General features: G+C 43.3%; 1 protein-coding gene across 1 annotated transcript in view; it reads right to left on the reverse strand.

The window, feature by feature from the left end:
- CTBP2 (C-terminal binding protein 2) overlaps positions 1-21,819 on the reverse strand; it is a 146,691-nt gene that overhangs the window by 47,513 nt on the left and 77,359 nt on the right. The window contains exon 2 of the mRNA XM_076339208.1: positions 18,744-18,903. Coding sequence (XP_076195323.1) covers positions 18,744-18,801 — 58 coding nt within the window. The 5' untranslated portion in view covers positions 18,802-18,903. The remainder of the gene's footprint in view (positions 1-18,743; positions 18,904-21,819) is intronic.

Here is a 21,819-nt window from a genome sequence, read left to right on the forward strand (position 1 = left end):
CTTCCCCGTCAGCTCAGGGCTCCCGTCCGCACCAGCACCCACCAGGAATCGGCAGCGAGATAACGAAACGTGCATGTATCCGCCCATCCCCACACATGCGCATGTAAAAATAAAAAAGAAAGCTTCAGTGTCAGCTCAATCTTAATCCACCCTGATGAAATGCTAATCCACTGCACACAGCTAAGGACAAATTAAATGGGAGCAAGCAGGCAGGCCTAAAAAAAGGCCAATGCAAGATACTCAAGAATACAAGAGCAACTAGAAATTAGTTAGGTATCTGTTTAACACTTTATGAATATTGTAATTTGCTTTGGAAATTACATTTTTTGTTGTAGTTTCAAATTAGCTGTACTAACTAGGCTCCAAAAGGATTCTTTACATTATTATCGTAATACACAAATCCTTTCATCACTCCAGGCCAGAAAATTGTGGAGGTGTAATGTGGAATGTATAATTTTAAGACCCTAGCAGAGGTCACAGAAAAGGAGGGGAGGATCAAAGGATGTAAAGCACGGTCTTACAAAGCAAAAAGGAATAGTAGACTTTTGCCTATTATCTCCGTCTTCCTTTGGAAAAACTACTTGTTTATGAGATGGGAAGACACTCAGAAACATCAGACAAAACTCAATTTATATCTAGTGGTATTTCAATATTCACATGGATTAAGCTTTTTTTGTACTTAGAGTAGGCAAAAGGATTTAGATGGAATCACACCACAGAAAATTGTTATTTGGGAATGTAATAAAAATTTCCATATATAGTCACCATTTTCAGAGGAGATATTAAAATGGCTCCCCAAAACATGTATCTAAATTATCACATGCTGCTCGTGCCCCAATATTCCTTTTCAAAGAAGAATAGGTCAACCGTTACTTATTTTGCTAACCACTGCTAGTGAAGCAATATTTTCCTTTTTTAATTAAAAAAATTCAGACTGAAATGATTTTCCCTTTCTCTGCTGTGATCACAAATTTCTTCACCTCCAACATGCCCCTTCCAGGATAGACCCAGTAAAAGGAGTAACAGTCACCTTCCCTGGTCTGTTTGCAAGACAGCTTGCGCGTTTTTCCCAGCTAATCCACAATAAATGTTTAGTGCACTAGCCATCGCATGATAGACTATTGTGCTATTATGATAGCTAAATCACTAATACAGTCTAATGCTTATACTTGCCTATCATACTAATAGCTCTGGGCTATATTTCTGACCCAAATACTGACAGGATCTTTGAGTAATCCCTAAATTTCTTCATTGCAGTAAATATTATAAATCCTCTTCAAACATTCTCTCCTCCAATTCCATCCCCAAGAACCACAGTCTTTAAAAGTATGTTGGATATTACACAGACATGCAAAACATGGGCCCCAGAAGATTATTTATGCAATTCTCAGAGAATATCTGATTGGCATCATATTGAATTAACTAACAAACTTAAGGCATATTGGAAAATTTCTTCTTTTGTGAGAGTCAAAATGGGAAGACACATTTGTGGCTTATAAATAAAGCAGAGAACATTTTAACAAACAAAACCATTTTATTACAACAACATTTTGCTAAAGAATAAAATGTATTCCCAAATGGATATAGTGAGATCTGTGCCATTTGTTTGTTCTGAAGCAGCAGAGGAAAGCTACCAAAAATGTATACGAAAAATATTAAAATCATGGTCAAGGGCATCTTCTACCATTGTCTTCAAAGAAATCACTAATGAACAGAGCCACCATGTTAAGCCCTGGTTGACAGTGGAAAAAAACACACCATAGAGCAATTAAATTTCAAAAATGCTGATCTTGAACAACTGCAAGGGAAGTCAGAGGGGAGCTTTGAGCATTTACTACCTCTGAAAAAAACAAAAGCTTTAATAAGCCCTTGGGTCGCATGATGGACACACAAAAGAGACCTCGCCCAAACCAACAGATCTGTAACTGGTGGCTGTGCCCTGCCCGGCTCCAGTGCGCACATGGGCAACAGCAGGACCAGAAGACCCATCTCCAAACTCCCTTCAGCCCAACCACAGGAGCCGCACGCCTGGGCTCCGAAAACCACCCATGCGCCATTGCACCAGCCTGCCCTTGCACAGGCGCAACCTTGCAGCCCTCTGGCAGAAGGACATGGTCTACTCACGCCTGCTTCGCCAGAGCCAGGAAACTAACTTCAGACCTGCCGCTGGGAATGCTCATGCATATGGATGGTTTATCCCATATGCACTGACCTCAATGGAACAAATTAACTATTCCTGTGCTCCAAGCTAAGCACAGGTAAATGCTTGCAGGACCAGGAGCTGTAGGAGTTGTACTTTTCCCTGCAGCCATGGGGCAGATGTTCTCTTTGGAGGGCTCTGCTGGCCCCTCTTCTTACTGACCAAGAGCCACCACTGGCCCTGCAGCTGGCAGGGAAGATGTGCCCAGGAGCCATGGAGCTGGGCAGCCTCCCATGCCACCATGGCAGCAAAGGAAATGTTACACCCCAGTGAATCAAGAAATGAATAAGAAATGATCGGAATGAAATATTTATGGATGGGCAGTAAGGGTCTTTTATTTTTCTTTTTTTGGTGCTCTTAAAAGCAGCGCCTATGCAAATTCCCGTAACTCCGTAGCTATTTCTGAATTCAGACCCAGGCAGCAACAGCCAAGAAAGGACACAGAGGAACTGGGGCACAACCCAACATCACTGATCTCATCCGTGCTTCTTGGGAGTGGAGAAGGCACCGGCACCCAAATTCCTGACATGAGGGGGAGACGAAGGATGCACAGTTTTGACTTAATACCCTGAGTTTCAGTTTAGTGTTGCTCTAATGCACGGTAAATTTTGCTATGATACAACAACTACAGAAAATGTCTGCTCTGAAAAAAAGATAACGACAAAGTAGAAGAAAGGTGGGCCATTGTTTAAACACCACTTTCAAAAATGGATGGCATGAAATCTGGTTCTGGAAACAACTCGCAGTGGATATGAAACAAGTATCTTACACAGTGCTAGAAAGTGCAGTTTTCTTCCCATGAGGAGAAAGCCTGGTTTACAAATAAAGCCTGTGACAAGAAATCAGGATGCTAAAGCTGCAACACAACTGTGTAAACAACATTTTTTAGTGTCTGTAGCACTGACTTGGGGGAGGTTGGATGTGAAATTTAGTTCACATTGATTTAAAACACTTCATTTCAAATTTTGAAAGCAAGTTGCTGGAGAAATTACTCTGTGCAACAAAATAGTACAGATTGGTTTTAGTTTTGCTTTTTATTATTGTAAAATACTTTTCAATTACAAGTTTAAATCTTGTTTCTATTGGAAAAAATGATTTTTAATGTAGCAAAATGTTGATGTTTTCTCCCAAATTATTTCCTTCTGGGAGAGAGCGGAACTGAAACAATGTAGTGAATATGCCAAATGTAATTTCTGGCAAAAACTGTAAGGTGCATCAGTATTGGAAAGGCTATTTCTGTTCTAAAGGCAAAGGAATCCTACTCCCGGTAGTGAAAAATCCTCTAGAGAACAAATACATCTCGTGTTAAAGAAGAGAGCAGGTATCAAGACACCCAGACTTTATACTTTGCTCTGCCACTGTCTGTGAGTAAATTGCTTAATTTCTTCCTCATGCGTTCCCCTTCCATCAAGAGGGATATAATAATATACACCTATCACATTCAGATGGTGTTAAGATTAATCAGTGTCTGTCATATGTTTTCAGGTGACAAGGTACAAAGCTACCGGTAGGATAAATGCTTCTGCCCTCACTGCCTGGGCTTTCAAGGACTGCACGTGATTGCGCCTAATGACCCTCAAAGCTCGGGAAGACTTTTCTGAACATCGTCCTCCTATGTTCAGCTTGCAGGATGCCAGGGAAGCAGAAATGAGCTGGTGCTAAACTGTACTGTGGTATACCATGGATGCTATGGAGAGAAAAAGGAATAGCGTGCACCGTGAATAACGCACACATGCACACATGTGCGTGCACAAATTGAAAAAAAAAAAAGAATTGGGAGAAGAAAAACAGGAAGAAAATGTTCCAAATCCTTGGAAATTACTGCATTTACTAAAATTTGGCTCTGCAAAAATCTCTCTCACAGTGGCAATAAGCACTCTGCCTAGATGGACTTTCTAACAGTCTCCTGAAATTAGAGGAGTACAAAGAGAAAATTAGCAGGATTGTGCCGGAATAATTTTCAATAATCAAAGGAACAGAACAGCATCTGAAAGCACTCAGCGCTTGAAGCCATGCCACATGCTTTTACTAATTTCCAAACCAAAAGCATAGATGCTTTGTAACTTCAACAAAACACTCTCAAATACCAACTTGGTGCGTTACAACAAAACGCTCTCAAGATCAGCCGATTATTAAACAATCATTGCCTCATGTAACTCTGTATTTTGATGACTTTAAAGCAAAAACCAAAAGCTTACGTCCATTTGTAACTCAACCCCCCTGGCGCTGAGATAGAAATGCGCCGTAACCGTTGGCTCACATGCATTGCAAGTTACAGGAATGCACTAGCACACGCTGCCTCTAAATGTTACGCACAAACTGGAATCTGTAACTGGGTTCAACTGCCACTCCCACTGGCTACGTACAAATGGGCCCATGCACGTGGAAAATAAAAGGTTAATATCGTACCTAAATAAATGTGGAGGCACAGCAAAGGAGCCTACCTCCCAGGCCAAATAAAACAGACGTTTACTCTCAAAACTGATGACACAGTATTGCAGTGCCGTTCGGAGTAATTTTCCAAGAATCCCCCCAAACCCCACCTGCCAATGAGACAAGAGGGGATGCGAAGCCTCTTCCACTCACACCAGCTCGCATCATGCTGAGAAGGTGCACGGCAGCATTTCACATAATGAAACTACAGTGACCTTTTACTTGATCACTGCTGACCTGACCGCTTGCCTCTCTGCTGCTTTTCTGTGCCTATTTCCACTCGGAAGGAGTTTGGTGTAGGAGGCAGGATCCTTCCCACCCTCCCGGCCAGCCAGCGCCGCATCTCAAATCACTGCCACATCCCAACAACTCTCTGGCTGGAGGCATTTCACCCGTCTTTCATTGAAGGGTAGCCTACCTCCAATTACCTTGTATTTATCGCAGAATAAGGGTATGCGCAGAAGCACCCCAACGAGCACGCGGTAACTTGTCACCTCATGTTATCCTGCTCCCCTGACAAAGCCCTGGTTATTTGCCATCCGGGATGAAAATCAATTTGCAGGTAACAAATGCAGAGAGCTAGCAACCATCTAAAATACACTCACAGTTAAAAACAAGAACCCCAGCTGTAAAACACACTTTGAGCCATTGGAATGAGCCCTACAAGCTCTTGAAACTGCAATCAGAAACAATTTTGCCTTCAAGTTTGGGGACACTCCAATAAAAGTTAGCAGAAACAGCATTGTCACATTCCTGCATCAACAAAGGGATAATAAAAATATCAGATGTATCCCTACACCACAAAACTACACACTTTCAAGGACTACAAAATAAAAATCAATCTGGATGCTGAACGGCAGTCTAAAAGCCAGTAGACAAGGTTCATTGGGTACATCCCTCAACCACTCGCAAAGATCTAATCTACGAATGCTCTTAAAAATAATCTTCTAGGAATCACATCAAGCACCTTGTCTCCAAAACTGGATATTAGACCTTGAGGTCAAAATCTCATCATTTTTAATAAGAATTCAGGATCAAGATTTAAACAGCACGTGTAATGAAAAGCATGGAAATTATATCTGTCCCAGAAAGCAGTAATGAAATCCATTGTTAAATGAATATATATTGTAATTCTGAACTCTGCCATGCATGTCTTGGCTTTGCATAAAAAATAATTCATTACTAGACCGTAACACGGTCCTGAGGAGATAAACAGTCTGGGGTTTAGGGTGTCTCTGCCTTACTTCCCCTGATGATGCCAAGAGCTTGAAACATGTACTTCCCTTGCAGACCCAACGCAGATAAAAAACAAACCGAAAACAAAACAGGAGGAAATATTATGTTAGCTGAACAATATTTATGCATTGCTTTTTTAAAAGATTGATATATTGGTTTATTGTATTGCAATAATCAAATCAAAGTATTAAATGTGGAGGGACCACATCTGCAGGTATGTCTTACTGTGGTCCCTCACCATCCATGGGGAAGACTACGGGGGATGGCTGCTCCCCAATGGGGATGACCTCATTTAGGGGTAGCATGCCACTGCTGGGGGCGAAATCGATAGCCAAGCTCAAGTGCATCTACACCAATGCACGCAGCATGGGTGGCAAACAGGAGGAGCTGGAAGCCATTGTGCAGCAGGATAGCTATGACTTAGTCGCCATCACAGAAACATGGTGGGATGACTCTCATGATTGGAGTGCTGCAATGGATGGCTATAAACTCTTCAGAAGGGACAGGTGAGGAAGGAGAGGTGGTGGGGTGGCTCTGTATGTTAGGGAGTGTTTTGATTGTCTAGAGCTCAACGATTGTGATGATGATACGGTCGAGTGTTTGTGGGTAAGTATGAGGGGGAAGGCCAACAAGGCAGATACCCTGCTGGGAGTCTGTTATAGACCACCCAACCAGGATGAAGAGGCGGATGAAGCGTTCTACAAGCGGCTGGCAGAAGTCTCACTATTGCTAGCCCTTGTTCTCGTGGGGGACTTCAACTTCCCGGACGTCTGCTGGAAATACAACACGGCAGAGAGGAAGCAGTCTAGGAGGTTCCTGGAGTGTGTGGAAGACAACTTCCTGACACAGCTGGTAAGTGAGCCTACCAGGGGAGGTGCCTCGCTCGACCTGCTGTTTACAGAGAAGGACTGGTGGGAGATGTGGTGGTCGGAGGCCGTCTTGGGCTTAGCGACCATGAAATGGTAGAATTCTCGATTCTTGGTGAAGTAAGGAGGGGGGGCAGCAAAACCGCAACCATGGACTTCCAGAGGGCGGACTTTGGCCTGTTCAGGATGCTGGTTGAGAGAGTCCCTTGGGAGACAGTCCTGAAGGGCAAAGGGGTCCAGGAAGGCTGGACGATCTTCAAGAAGGAAGTTTTAAAGGTGCAGGAGCAGGCTGTCCCTGTACGCCATAAGAAGAACAGGCAGGGAAGACGACCGGCCTGGCTGAACGGGGAGCTCTTGCTGGGACTCAGGAAAAAAAGGAGAGTTTACCACTTGTGGAAGAAGGGGCAGGCAACTCAAGAAGAGTACAGGGATCTCGTTAGGTCATGCAGAGAGGAAATGAGAAAGGCAAAAGCCCAGCTAGAACGTAATCTGGCCGCTGTCATTAGAGACAACAAAAAATGTTTTTACAAATATATTAATGACAAGAAGAGAGCCAAGGAGAATCTCCATCCTTTATTGGATGCAGGAGGGAACATTGTCACCGAGGATGAGGAAAAGGCTGAGGTACTTAATGCCTTCTTTGCCTCAGTCTTTAACAGGAAGACCAGTTATCCTCAGGATACTCAGCCCCCTGAGCTGGAAGACAGGGACGGTGAGCAGGATGAACCCCCCATAATCCAAGAGGAAGCAGTCAATGACCTGCTACGCCACCTGGACGCTCACAAGTCTATGGGGCCAGATGGATCCACCCGAGAGTGCTGAGGGAGCTGGCGGAGGTGCTCTCCATCATTTATCAGCAGTCCTGGTTAACGGGGGAGGTCCCGGACAACTGGAGGCTTGCCAGTGTGACGCCCATCTACAAGAAGGGCCGGAAGGAGGATCCGGGGAACTACAGGCCTGTCAGCCTGACCTCGGTGCTGGGGAAGGTTATGGAGCGGTTCATCTTGAGGGCGCTCACAAGGCATGTGTGGGACAACCAGGGCATCAGGCCCAGCCAGCACAGATTCATGAGAGGCAGGTCCTGCTTGACCAACCTGATCTCCTTCTATGACCAGGTGACCCGCCTAGTGGGTGAGGGAAAGGCTGTGGTCTACCTGGACTTCAGTAAGGCCTTTGACACCGTCTCCCACAGCATTCTCCTCGAGAAGCTGGCGGCTCACGGCTTAGACAGGTGTACTCTGCGCTGGGTCAAAAACTGGCTGGACGGCCGGGCCCAGAGAGTTGTGGTGAATGGAGTTACATCCAGTTGGCGGCCGGTCATGAGCGGTGTTCCCCAGGGCTCAGTATTTGGGGCCGGTCTTGTTCAATATCTTTATCCATGATCTGGATGAGGGGATCGAGTGCACCCTCAGTAAGTTTGCAGACGACACCAAGTTGGGCGGGAGTGTTGATCTGCTCGAGGGTAGGAAGGCTCTGCAGAGGGACCTGGACAGGCTGGATCGATGGGCCCAGGCCAACTGTATGGCGTTCAACAAGGCCAAGTGCCGGGTCCTGCACTTCGGCCACAACAACCCCATGCAGCGCTACAGGCTTGGGGAAGAGTGGCTGGAAAGCTGCCTGTCGGAAAAGGACCTGGGGGTGCTGGTCGACAGCCGGCTGAACATGAGCCGGCAGTGTGCCCAGGCGGCCAAGAAGGCCAATGACATCCTGGCCTGTATCAGAAATAGTGTGGCCAGCAGGAGTGGGGAAGTGATTGTGCCCCTGTACTCGGCACTGGTGAGGCCGCACCTCGAATACTGTGTTCAGTTTTGGGTCCCTCATTGCAAGAAGGACGTCGAGGTGCTGGAGCGTGTCCAGAGAAGGGCAACGAGGCTGGTGAGGGGTCTGGAGAACAAGTCTTATGAGGAGCGGCTGAGGGAACTGGGGTGGTTTAGCCTGGAGAAAAGGAGGCTGAGGGGAGACCTCATCGCTCTCTACAACTCCCTGAAAGGAGGTTGTAGCAAGGTGGGTGTCGGTCTCTTCTCCCAAATAACAAGTGATAGGACGAGAGGAAATGGCCTCAAGTTGTGCCAGGGAGGTTTAGATTGGACATGAGGAAAAACTTCTTTACTGAAAGAGTGGTTAAACATTGGACCAGGCTGCCCGGGGAAGTGGTTGAGCCACCATCCCTGGAAGTATTTAGAAGATGTGTAGATGAGTTGCTTAGGGACATGGTTTAGTGGGCATGGTGGTGTTGGGTTGACAGTTGGACTCAGTGATCTTAGAGGTCTTTTCCAACCTTAATGATTCTATGATTCTACAATTCTGTGACCCCGAGGCCGAAGCTGCCAGCCTCGCATCCCTTGCTTAGGTTCATTTGCTGATTCAGTCAAATACCTGTTATCGTTAGCAGGCAGCGACACTATTTTCTCTCAAAAATGAGTGTCAGTCTAGAACTCTAGGCTATTTTGTGAACTGAAGCTGCTTATTAGTAAGTTTTGAGGTGCTAGATGGCAGTAGAGTGGTTTTTTTTTAATATTAAAAAGACAATCTAAATAAATAAATAATAAATATAGCTAATGGGCTATATAAAGGTGTCATTAAGAAATGATCAATGCCATTTAATTTTAAGGCAACAAAAATGCACAACCAACTCCAGGAAACTTGCTTTTCGAAGAAAGCGCTCAGATATAAAAGACATAATGAACACCTTCACTGTTTTGGCACTTCGATCCATTACATCTGTTTGTGGATACCAAAAAATATAAAAGAAAAGTTGTGTAATGTGTTTCTCTGCAGCTTTATTTTAGTATAGCCAGATGTCCTACTCCTGTCAAAATATTTACTAGCAAATATTCAGTAGAATCAGAATCAAACCTAAAAGTCTGGTCCAGATCCATAGGTCATCACTCCTTGAAAGATTCTAACTTAGGAGTTAGATACGAGTTTTTTCTGGCATTTTGAAGAAAAATCCATCCCGTTCTCATCTGTCCCCAAGGACTGATCATTTCCCATCACATACTTGGAAGAGGTAAAGCAGCCAGCTTCCACCCCCTGGATGCTGGAGGCGGCTTCTGCAGGGCTCCCAAACTCCAGAGCTCGGGAATAGGCGACAGGGCTGCCCTGAGGCCGCTGCTCCAACAACCCCTTAACGCAGCTTCTTGTTTCATATTCTGGGGATATTATAATTTTTCTGAGTAATCTTTAAATGCAGGGGAGGACTTAGAGTAAGGAGAAAAAACCCAGATATGATGACAACATGGTAATCCATAAACCAGTTAATTTAAATGGGAAATGTGGTAAGGATGAAAATTAAGTTGATGGTATTGAAGTCATCAGCTGTAATTGTTTCTTAATTAATGATATGAAGTTATAAAGCGTGTTACATGGAGCCTTGTCTTAAGGCTGGGGAAAATGGAAAATACAAGGCAGAATTAAGAGTTAGACATGTATTAAGTTACCATAAATGTGGGTTTAAACACAAGGAGAACACAATAGAAGTATTTTTTCCTGTTTCTTTGCATATAGCACTCAAGTCTCAGGGAAAGGGGAGCTCTCCTTCTTGCAATAGCTTGAGTCACATATCTATTACAAAAAAGTTGCATACCAAATTAATGAAATTTTTGTCTGTAACCTTATCTAAATGTGTCTTACTCTTTACCAGATGCCTGGGGGATTTTGTCAGGCTGGCTTCATATCTGGCTCAAGTCCTACATCTTGTCATGCATATCCCCCTATGGCACGTCACAGGAGATAGACGGCATATAAGTGAATGTATAGAAAAAAAATCTACACAGAACTGGAAGACTACTTGAGCAGCCTATGCCTCCATGCTGTAAGGACAACAGCATACCTGTAGATACGAGCTACACAGTGCCTCTCTCACAAAGCAGATGTCCACGTACATATATAGAGAGTTCTTGATTCAGCACAGGAAGAGGTTTGAGAATCATGGAATAAGGTCAATAAGCTTGACTAATGCCTGTGAACCTACTGAGGTTGCTTGAACTTTCTTCATCCATAGGATTCTGTCCAATTTTTAAAAAATCTTAATATTTTAACAAAACTTACTAATGACAAGTAATTCCCAAACCTGCTATGCCTCTATCAGTGAACAGGTAACTAAGAGCACTGCTGGATGGCATACTTTTCATTGCCCCCATTGGTAAAACGACGTGTAATCCAGCTTTCGTATGAATTTGAAGTGATTTTTTGAAACATCCATAAAGGCCAAAGAACTTCATATGGACTCTCAGAAGAGCAAAACAGACAGATCTGGAGCAGTCAGACAGATCTTCAGTTAGCATAAATCAGCACAGGGTGCAACGGCAGAGGATCTCACAAGCTAACTCTGCCTTTTCTCTAGGCAAAATGTGGTAAGCAACCCTTCCTTAAAAGCCTGATAGTTTATGTATGTGCTTTGAGGTGGAAACTTAAAAAAAAAATTTATAAAAAGCTTTACTGTAGGGGGGAAATCCTTGTACTGTGTTTTATATTCATGGAACAAAGAAACTCAAACCCACAAGAAAAAAAAAAAGGTCTATATTTATTCTAAATAAGTCACTTTTACTCAGGACAAGCAGTTTCTTCCACAGTTGATATCATCTTTAACTCATTGTTTCTCATCAAATGACTAGTGGTGATAAGAATTTCCTGAGATAATAAGATTCTATTTCTAAGCAGTAAAAATAAGTATTATCAGATGCTACTTGGCATTCAAATTTGCAAGAATGGAAGAAAATTCCTCCACCCAAATATCAAACGTACTCATTTTGGCCACTGTTACGTTATACAAAGGAGCAGGAATTGGAGGCAGCCACTTTCCAGAGTTGCCCAGTCACTCCCGAGACCCTCAGACATACAATGGTCTGAGAGAGAGATGCTGACCATTGAAACAATTCATTTTCTGGCATTACAAGTACCACAATGTCTTATAACTGATTATTTCCTACACGATACCATGTCAACAAAACACTAAGGCCTGGAAAACGAGAGGACGCCAGAATTCAGGTTGCTTGTAAAACTTTCATTTTGACTGCCTTGTAGTTTTTAAGTACATTTTCCTATCTGCTTCCACGAGCAAGGTTCCTCTATTTTTTTAGCATGAATGGACTGTAGTTGTTGAATGAGAACCTATTCCGTATTCTGCTGTTAGTGGTGTGTGAGCCCAGACTTCAAGGACACAGTGTTCCAATACTGCTGAAAAGCCAGAACCATTACAATTCTTTAGGGGCACTTTTACTGAGGGTTGGTTGGTTGGTTTTTTTAACGGTAAGATTTTAACGATAAGGAAGTGTACCACAAGCAATAATTGACAGTGTGAATATTAAGTCCACTTTTATGGATAAGGAACTGAAATAAAGAGCAGGTAAAAAGCACCCCTGCCATAAATCCAGGTTTGTAGTTACCAGAGTACCTAGCATTACATAGAATATCTATTCAAATATTACTGGATATGGTTTGCATTGACTTCCATCACAGGTGGAAGTGCAGAATACAGAATTTCTGTCCACCCTTGAAATGACTTAACCAGCCTCATGCAGTCATGGCTGAGATAACTTTGTTGATGATGAAACCATCCTTTCCTTCCCCAAATTTCCTCCCCCATTTCATAGACCCCTTCCCACCTCTGCAAAAAAATGAGCCAGGTTTAGGCTCCCACCAGTGCTACCATACTTCTCCCACCTCCTCTGCTCCCCACTCCACTCACATCGTGCTCCCCAGCACCCTCCCCACATCCTGCTGGACATTCAGCAAGAAACCCAGACCACTAGCCCAGCAGAAAATTCTCTGGATTTTTGGTTGTTGGGTTGTTTGTGGATGGTTCAGCAACTGCAGCTGTGAGAGTTCCCCAACTCAGTAATTCAGAGCGATGACCAGACACATGCATGGATGTGCAGCACTAGGGCCACGTTGTCTCACGACTGCTGCAGGACGCGTGGATTTTGCTCCGAGCAGCAGCTGCTGACATCACCTCCCTTTCAGATCATTATGTACTTTGTTTTAACCATCAGGTGCTCTATGCTGTGAACTCTTCAGAGCAGACACCCTCCTTAATGAGGGCTTGGTCAAAATCCAGCAAAGAGCAGACACCACCGCAAACAAACACATAACGAGCAATCAACCAAACTGGCTGCTGGAAGAACAAAGGTGTTTCCTAGTTCATCTTGAGTTTCCTGCTTCAGCCTGAAAATGCAAGTACGTCGTTCAAGTGCTCCTGTTCCTTTTCCTCTGAATGGCCACCAAATCGATGGGGAAATATGAGAATGGAGAGAAAATCACCATCCCAACTGGCCGGTGTATCATGGGAAGGTGCTTATTCAAGCTTTTCAAGACTATAGCGTGAAAGGACTCAGACCTATCCAAGAGCCATCAGTATCCATGACAGTGCCCTACTCCCACTGATAAAGGAGGGGATGTGGAGGGTCAAGGCCACGCATAGACACTATAGTGACTGGAAGGTAAATACTAGAGGAATTCCTAAAGGAAATATGAATTATGGGTAGTACCAGAGAAGCCTCATCCAAAGAGGACACTAGGGTGCCACTCTGAATATAAGTCAGTAAGTCAAAAAGCCAAGAGACTCATGCATTAAGCACTGAAAAGTATTATGTGACTGTGTTGGCATTTATCGGCCATTAGACTTAGGACCTGAAAGAAAACAAAGAATATGAATGGCTTGTTTGGCACTGCAAACAATTCTGCTATTTTGCAAAGTACAGACAGCTTTGGTGGCACAAACTGACGTGTAAGGACATGATTTCCTACTGGATAATGACAAATCCTGAAGCAAAAACTCTTATCAGAAAATGTCTGGGCTCATTCGGCCATGCAATTATTTTTTCTCTTTGCTTCTTGTTCATCTCAGGGCTGCCACTTTCAGGGCATGTGTTGAAAGCTTAACTGCTTCATAAATGTCAGTGCAAACTTTAACCTATAAAGCCAGGCATTAAAATTTCATGGCACTGGTGTTGAAGGCAGCAGGATAGTGCAGTTGCAATGGTATGGAGCAGAGACAGCACATGGGATCATCAGAGAGGAATTCAGTGGGGTTGGGAAACCCGTGTTTTACACACTGCCATCCTGTATCATGGATGTGCCACCACTACTGCCGTGTCCCCATTAAGTTTCTACATTTCATGAGGAAATGACAACACAACCTTGCACACTGACATAGCAGCTTCTCCTCTGGCTTCCCAGCCAGGCTGTTCCCGAAAACACTGCCAGCAACTGCGGGGGGCTGCTCCTCACTCCCTGTCTAGCTCCCAGTATTATTTAATTTTTTTTTAACCATATTCACAGAAGCACAGGATAAAGAACAGCTGAGCAAGCAGTAGGCTGGGCAGCAGAAGTGATGCTTCAAGTTATTTCCTTGCATGGGAATGCCTCATGCGAGCACTGGAGTCCTGTGGGAATGATGGATGCCATGCACCAGGAATGCTGCAGTCTTCTGAGCTTGGGGTTTCTTGGAGGCACTGCTGAACACCTTGTTCTGCCACAAGTAGCACAGAAAAAATTACAGCTAATATCTCTCCGTTGTTGTTTCCTAAATGAAAGGCAGGTGAGCTTCTGCCCTGAGGGTTATTGCTGCTGATGGTTTGAAATTGCTGCTGTGAGAGTCGCACACTGCAACAAGCCACCTTGATCAGTGCACTGCACAGCCAGAGACACAACCGTCTGCGGCCGGATTCTGCAGCTGAACCTTCCCTTCAGCAAAACAGCAAGGAAAACAGCGTATCAGCGATATTGCACATCTTGCCTACATTCTGTCATCTTAGCAGGGCCTGCCACGGTTTCTCCTCAACCTGGAGCTTCACTCACTTTCTGCTGGCCAGAGGGAGGCAGAGGAGGCTGGGAGCATTGAGGAAGAGCAGGAGGAAACTGTCAGGCTTACAAGACAAGCAGAAGTAACCCACATACCTATAGGATCATGCAATTGGAGACCGCCGTAACAAATTAAAATCAGGGCAGTCATGAAGGATAGAAGGGTAACCTTATTTCTTGCAGCACTTAAGTTTGAGGGCCAGCTGTCTGAGCTCCTGCTCTCCCCTTCCTCACGCAGGCTCTGTCCTGCCTTCTTGCTCCGATTTACTCTGTGCTCATCTACACCTAACCCTGCTGCTCCCCCTTTGCACACCTGCGCTCTGGCAGAGGTCCCCGCCTCGCACCCGCCACCCCTGTGCCCGGAGGAGTGTTACAGAGCACACAACACAACCGTCAGCTGTGTTAGCTGTGCTCACTTCATTTCTTTCAAAGGCTTAGAAATTGTCCCAAATTTGGGAACAATAACAGGCACACTCCTGACACCACAGCAACTCTGCTGCAAAATTCAGACCCTTTTTATCCAAAACAGCAGGCGGGTACCGTGGCTGCAGGACCGTGGCTCTCTTTGTTTCAAACACAGCAAAACCAACATCCATCTCCCACTCAGCCATGGCTCCACAATTGTTGCTGGAACTTTTTTTTCTTTTTAATTCACCCTGAGGTAAAAATGCATCATGGAATGGAAAATTTCAGCTCAAACAAATTTAAAATGTGGGAAAATTACAAGCTAATGGGAACAGGATCTGAACTAAGGGGTGCTGGACAAGTCTAACTAAACACAGCACCAGCAGCTCCGCCTCTAAAGCATATTTTGACCCACTACGTAATTAGACACAACTCCACAAACAGGAATTATGTAAACCACTCTGCATATATTATTTTCAATAGCCCCAGCCATTGACTGGATACATCTTTCCACCCACATGGATCCAATTACAGAATCGGCACCCAAACTCTCTGGGACAACCAGAAAAGAAAGAAACGAGTAAGCCAAGATCACTGCGAGCACACTCCAACTTAGCTTCATTCGGATGGGCATCACAAACTCGCTTAATTCTTAACAGACTGCTCTAAATGTCTTTATAAAATTTCTTTATCCCCTCAAGTCTGCACCCTTTATCCCACCCTTATTCTTCTACAGAGCAAAATCCGTTACCTGGTGCAAACAGCTCACCTCTTCAAAACAGCCTGCTTAGAGGAAAAAGTAACACTGTCATACAAAGATGTCATAACTATGTATTAAAAAAAACAGAGGAACTGGTCAAGCTGAGTAATGCAATGAGACTGAACTACTTCTCTTCCTGGAAGGCTCATAAACCTGCCCATAAAGGCTATGAACCGGTGTTTTCAAAGATACCAACCCCTTGTATGGCTTGGATTATTTTTCCATGCCAGATGCACACTTAACAGAGTAATACAAACACTGCAGCTTCTTAATATGCTCTTTTAATACTGCGGCACTTTGTAAGCTATTTCCCTCAACATGTGACTAGTTATGTTTTTAGTAAACCCATATGAAGAAGAATCCTTCAGTGGCAGTTCGTACAGTACAATGAAGAATTGAAGCGTTAACTATTATCGTTTGGCAGTATGGATAGTGATTACAACACGAAGCCCGAGGATATTTCACCTCCAGACCTGCCACCATCCTGCTGTGTGGAATAGTCTGTTCCTAGCAAACTCTCCAAGGGTTTGTGTTGTGAATAGTAAAAGGGATGGTACAGTATACACAACTTCATAAAAAGCACAGAAATACACCTATGTACTACAAAACATTTAGCTTTTCATCAGGTAAATATAGCTTTGTATCCCGTCCACTTTTTAAAAGAGAAAAGATGCACAAGTGCTTCCACAGAACAGGAACTCGTTAAAAGCAACTTCTTTGGACCACGTTGCACTTGGCCTGATGGAGCTGTAGAGCTTCTTCTCACTGAACACCACCATTCTGTTAGCAAAGACTCCTCTCATCAGTCTGCTGAAGTAGTTCCCTAATTTCTCATCATCTTTCTCCGATTATTCCATATACCTTTCAAGACAAAACCAAGAGAAATGCTCATTTTTTTTCAAAGTGTGTTTTCACAGCAGCTGGAATGGCCCCTCTTCAGTGCTTTACTATGCTATAATCCAAAATTAGGAGCCTGTAATAAAAAATAGCCATCAGAGATGCCAGTATAGTATACCGCTGGCCTACAAGTCTAGTATTTTGGAAAATCCTAAGCTTTTTGCATTTTTCAAGGTAATTTTTACGATGTTGCTTACACTCAGTCCTAATCTGTTGCTTATAAATACCACACAGTGTCTTAAAACGGTGAATCCCATCATTTCAATCAAATCACAAAACAAGTGGCAAATGACAAAGTATACTTAAAAAAGTTATGTCTTCTGCACATTTACAGATTAGAAAAGAATATCTTTTGACCAAGAAAGAAGAAAAAAGCTCATATATCAGAGGAAAATAATCTAAACTTCAATCACATCTAAAGCTCCGTTAGCAGGTTTGTCGTATGATCCTTTTGAATTTCTTGTACACTCAGCAACTAGATCTGATAGTAAACATCAAACCGGGAAGGCAGCTTTTGAAAATCCAGACTCAGCTGGTACAACTCTTTTAAGTCAAGTTCAAAGTAAATTTTGAAGATGAGATAGTGTACTACACCTGAGTGTTTATGACATTCAATAGGAGAAATATGCAGCTCCACACTGCAGTGTACCCTGGATACTCCTTCCTAACTCTCATCTTCTCTGCTTTGCCTCCCCCCTCCGAAATTAACAGAGCAAAATTAATAGAGCTAAGTAACTCATGACAAGTTTAAAGCAACAGCAAGGAAGTTTTACTTTGATGTGCTAAAGTAAGCAATATATAACACACAAAAATCAAGGCAAAACCCACCCTGTCCTGCTGATCAACATTTTACTCTCACTAGAAACTCCAAAAAGCCCCACAGTTTTTGCTCAAATGGACACAGTACAACTCCCCTGTGAGCTCTGCGCTTTCATCCATGAGCAAAACCTATTTCACCTCATTGGCATTCAAGTAATGCTGCAAATTGTTACCCTGCAGGCCACTATCCATCTCCTTAAGAGCAGATAAACACTGGAAGCCTTTAAGAGATACGACTCAAGATATTCTTCCTAAAATAACACTCTGTTCTGCTTTTGCTGCTGATGGTAAAACTTTCACGAGTGTCGGCTGGCATAAGAGAATTTTCGGAGTATACACCAAAAAAAGTCAGAGCTTGTTTGCCATCACTTGATTTCTATCATAAGCAACTTACACTATGTGAGCTACAATAAGAAAATGTTACCTACAGACTTTTTCTGCTGGAAAACTAAATAAACAGAAGGTAAAAGTCACCTGTGCTGTGACACTAACATATTATTAATAAAGAACGACTTTCAGCAAATCTGCCCTATCACCACACACTGGTGAAAGAAAAGCAGTTCTAACAATTCTCCCAAAACCCTAAGACATACTCCAACAACGACTTACAAATTTTCCATCCGATGATAGTCTATATTATGGAAGATTACCCACTTTCATGCCCCCTGAGTGAAGAATCAACTCTGAGACAGCCAAATTTCTGCCTTTCTCCGAGAAGCAAGCTAAAGCCTGAACCGGGGAAGGATGGGAGCGGCTGCATGGAAATGGAGGATGCTGAGCTTTAGCCATATGCCTTGCACAGCACTCTCCCAGCCCTGCAGCCAGCCCGGGGGCAGCAGTGGTAGGGGCTCATGTCCGAAGTCTTGGACACTGGAACTGGCACTGCTCGGAGCTGGAAGGGAGGGAAGAGTTGCAGCACCAGCCTCTGTGACCCAGTGCCTTCTCCAGCCAGAGGAGACCTCCAGAAAGCAGCACATTTAACAGAGCACAACCCTTTTCTGAAGACAGTATAAATTTAAGCTATGTTTAAAATTGGGACTGACTAGATCATTTCAGTAGAAATTAGGATAAAAGGAGAAGACCTCGTACTTAAACACAAATCCTGTTCACAGGACTACAGATGACTTTCAAACGAGCAACCGGTATATCCCTTGCCAATGTTTCAACATTGGTATGACTGTATTTTGAGCCTACACTGAGGACAAGGGATCTAGTCCTGGATCTGGTCTCTTTATGTCCAAGTACTGTAAAAAACAAGGAAAAATTACATATTCTACCATAACCATCTGTCAGCTTTTATAGGAAAACTGGAGCATACTCTTACCTTCACAAATTCTGTCCAATCGCTGCCGCTTGACTTTGTGTTTATCCACAAGTGCCATTCTTGACGGTATTTTGTAACTTTCTGATTCAAAAAGCAAAGCAGTCCCCCAGGAGCTTAGGAAAATTCACAGGAATCGGCGTGCATACCGCCACTGTTGATCCTGCAGAGAAACGAAAGGATTCATTAGGATTTCCAGCACATGAGGTGAGACCTGCCCGTCCCCAGCAGCAGAGCAGATTTCTAGAAGGACAGCTGCGAGTTTAGTGCTTCCAACCCCAGCGTCCCACCGGTCACACATTTTATACTGCAAATCAAGCTTACAGCCCCTTTATCTTCCCTGTGAACAGAAAAAACAGCATTGTACACAAGAGCTGCCGAAGTGCTGTATGGCCTTCCCAGTTTTATTTCCGTCTTAAAAATCTATTTCTAGCAGATAAAATTCATTAAGCTATTTTGTAGGCTCACAGACACTGAAAGATTATTAGAGAGTATATAAAAAAGGGAAAGTGGCTTTTGCTCTTCCAGTACTTTCACACACATACACACACACAAACCACTTCCATGTCTTATTTAAGCCTTGCCCTGTAAAAGCCATCAGTGGACCTTGAATTTGCAACTAGACCTTGATACATATTCCAGCTGTCACTGTAGCCTGTCCTTACCTTCATACTTGAAGGGCTAACATTAAACTTTGGGTGCCAGAGCTGTCATTTCTAGCATGCACACTTTTAAATGCCGATGAAATAAAGCAATCCTAAAGCGGTATGTGTGGCTGATTTATAAGAAATGCTCTACAAAAGGACAGCAGCTGCAGGCTTTTCTGCATTTTGGCGACACAGAGGAAGACCCTAAATGGACCCTCTCAGGTCTGATGCTTTTGTTCCTACAGAGAGCCAAAGGTTCATTTAATCCCTGAACACTCCGACCTGAGCTCAGGCTGCAGACCCTGAACGTGCCATTGTGGCACTTTTACCCAACAGCTTTGTTGTAAAATCCAGGTATGAGCTTTTCAAAGCAAGTTCCACAACAGTATTCATGAATCCAGACATACAAAAAAGAGACACTCATGCTGACAACTGAATTCAAACAATTCAACACTACACACACTAATTTTTTACTGAGTTATGCTATACTACCAGTGATTCAATATCCTCCATTATATTTTAAGGTGAAGATAGATGACCCTGACACAAGCTACAAAACCTCCAGGGACGCATCCTGCGCAAGAGGCTTCTGCCCCCCCAAGCCATCCACCACCCTTTTAAGCCTACTTAAAGGTACCAAAAGAGCAGAATTAGTGGAAAGCTGTCATTTCCACAAACAAAGCAAAACACCACCACATTTTTTGAGGCCTTTCAAGGAGAGAAGGGGAAGAGGGAGACAGGCATGAGCGTGAGCACAGCAAGAAATCCTCTCCTGAGTGGCCATTTGTATCACACTGCAAAGTCTCAACCACTCTGCATACAAAGTACTAGAAAGGGTTAAAAAATAAATACATTCTGAAGAGCCAGTAATAATCACAAACTCGGTACCACTTGGTCAAATTCACCCCCAAACAACAAAAACAGCTCCTCTGTGGCCAGTGCATTTTCATACTTCATTATCTGCAAACAAAATTTTCATGACAAACTAAAAAAACGATGGGTTCACATAATATAGGGCACACGAGAAGAAGACATCGCGAACCAGGAAAATCCAGGCTGATGTCCAAAAGTTGACCTTGGGCGACATCTGTAACCTCAACTGCTGCTTCCCCTTCTGTAGAGCAGCGATAGCAACACTTAACCCATCCTCTCGAAACACTTCAGGTTCTTCATATTCACGTAGTCCGGTCAGGCGTTTCTACCTTGCATTTTATTCCTCTGCAACAGCGTATGGCTCTCCTAAAAACACGCCAGTGAAGCAATAACTTCCCAGAAAACACAGTTAACAAACGCAATAGGCGAGGCTGAGCATGCGAGGGGTAAAGGCTCTAACAAAGCCATTGCATACCGAGATGACAATTTCATGGAGATTATTGTTATTATTATAAATGCTTATCAATTATGCATCACATTGATAGTTAATTTATAAAAGGAAAAGGGTTGTGTTGGTACAACTGAATTCTGACTAAGAGAAGATAGGCGATTTCCTGGTAGTTAATGGCCAATTTCCCAGCAGCGCAACTGCAGCATAATCTCTGAGATTTATAGCAATAATTAATTGATTTTTTTTAAACACAGGGATGCTAAAGAGCACGATTCCCACTCACATTAATAATTAATGCAATATTCTAAAAGAAGCAGAAAACTTCCATTCCAGAGGCAGAAGCTTGCTACAGTCAAAATATTTCTTACAACAAAAATTAAACTGTTAGTGTAGCTAAAGCCAGAGTAGCTAACAGCATTTCTATGATCAGCATTTAAAAGTATACACATGAATTTTTACCTCTATTACATCCCACTCCACTTTCAGGGAGAAGTACCAGGTTATAAAAAAGTCATGTCAGGAGAGAAAAAGTTAGCATTTTGTTCTGAAAATGCTCAAATGGTTCATTATGTTGGGGTTGCAACTCTTTTCCCCTTTTTTCCCCAATCAAAATCAATATGCAAAGTGTATTTAATTTTGACAGAGTGCATTTTCTGATGGATGAATGCTTCCATTAAAGTTCTTTTCTCCTGCCATCTCAACTCCCTGCATTACTCCCTGGAGGAAAACTTTCTACAAAAGAAACTAATAACAATCAAAGAAATTACTGCTCATATTATCAGAATCCTGCACAGCTTAATGTAATGAACTCCTTCCTAATGATGTTAACTATTCCATCTTTGTTTGACAGGTGTCCATAATGATATCAACCAGCAATAAAAGCTCAGAAGACTTATTAAAAATGTGGCAGAAGCTGCCGAGCAGGATTTGGCAGGGATGGATAAAATGGAGAAAAGCAGATGCGCGGGGCACAGAAACAAGTGGATGCTCCCCAGCCTTCATATGAAGCTGTAATTAAGAAAGCAGTTCTTTCATTTGTGGGATGGAGGACGCAATTAGTTGTGCACCCAACTTCAATCTATCCTCAATGATTTCTACATCCAACACA

The sequence above is a fragment of the Aptenodytes patagonicus genome, chromosome 5 (assembly GCF_965638725.1).
Source record: "Aptenodytes patagonicus chromosome 5, bAptPat1.pri.cur, whole genome shotgun sequence".
Taxonomy (NCBI): Eukaryota; Metazoa; Chordata; class Aves; order Sphenisciformes; family Spheniscidae; genus Aptenodytes; species Aptenodytes patagonicus.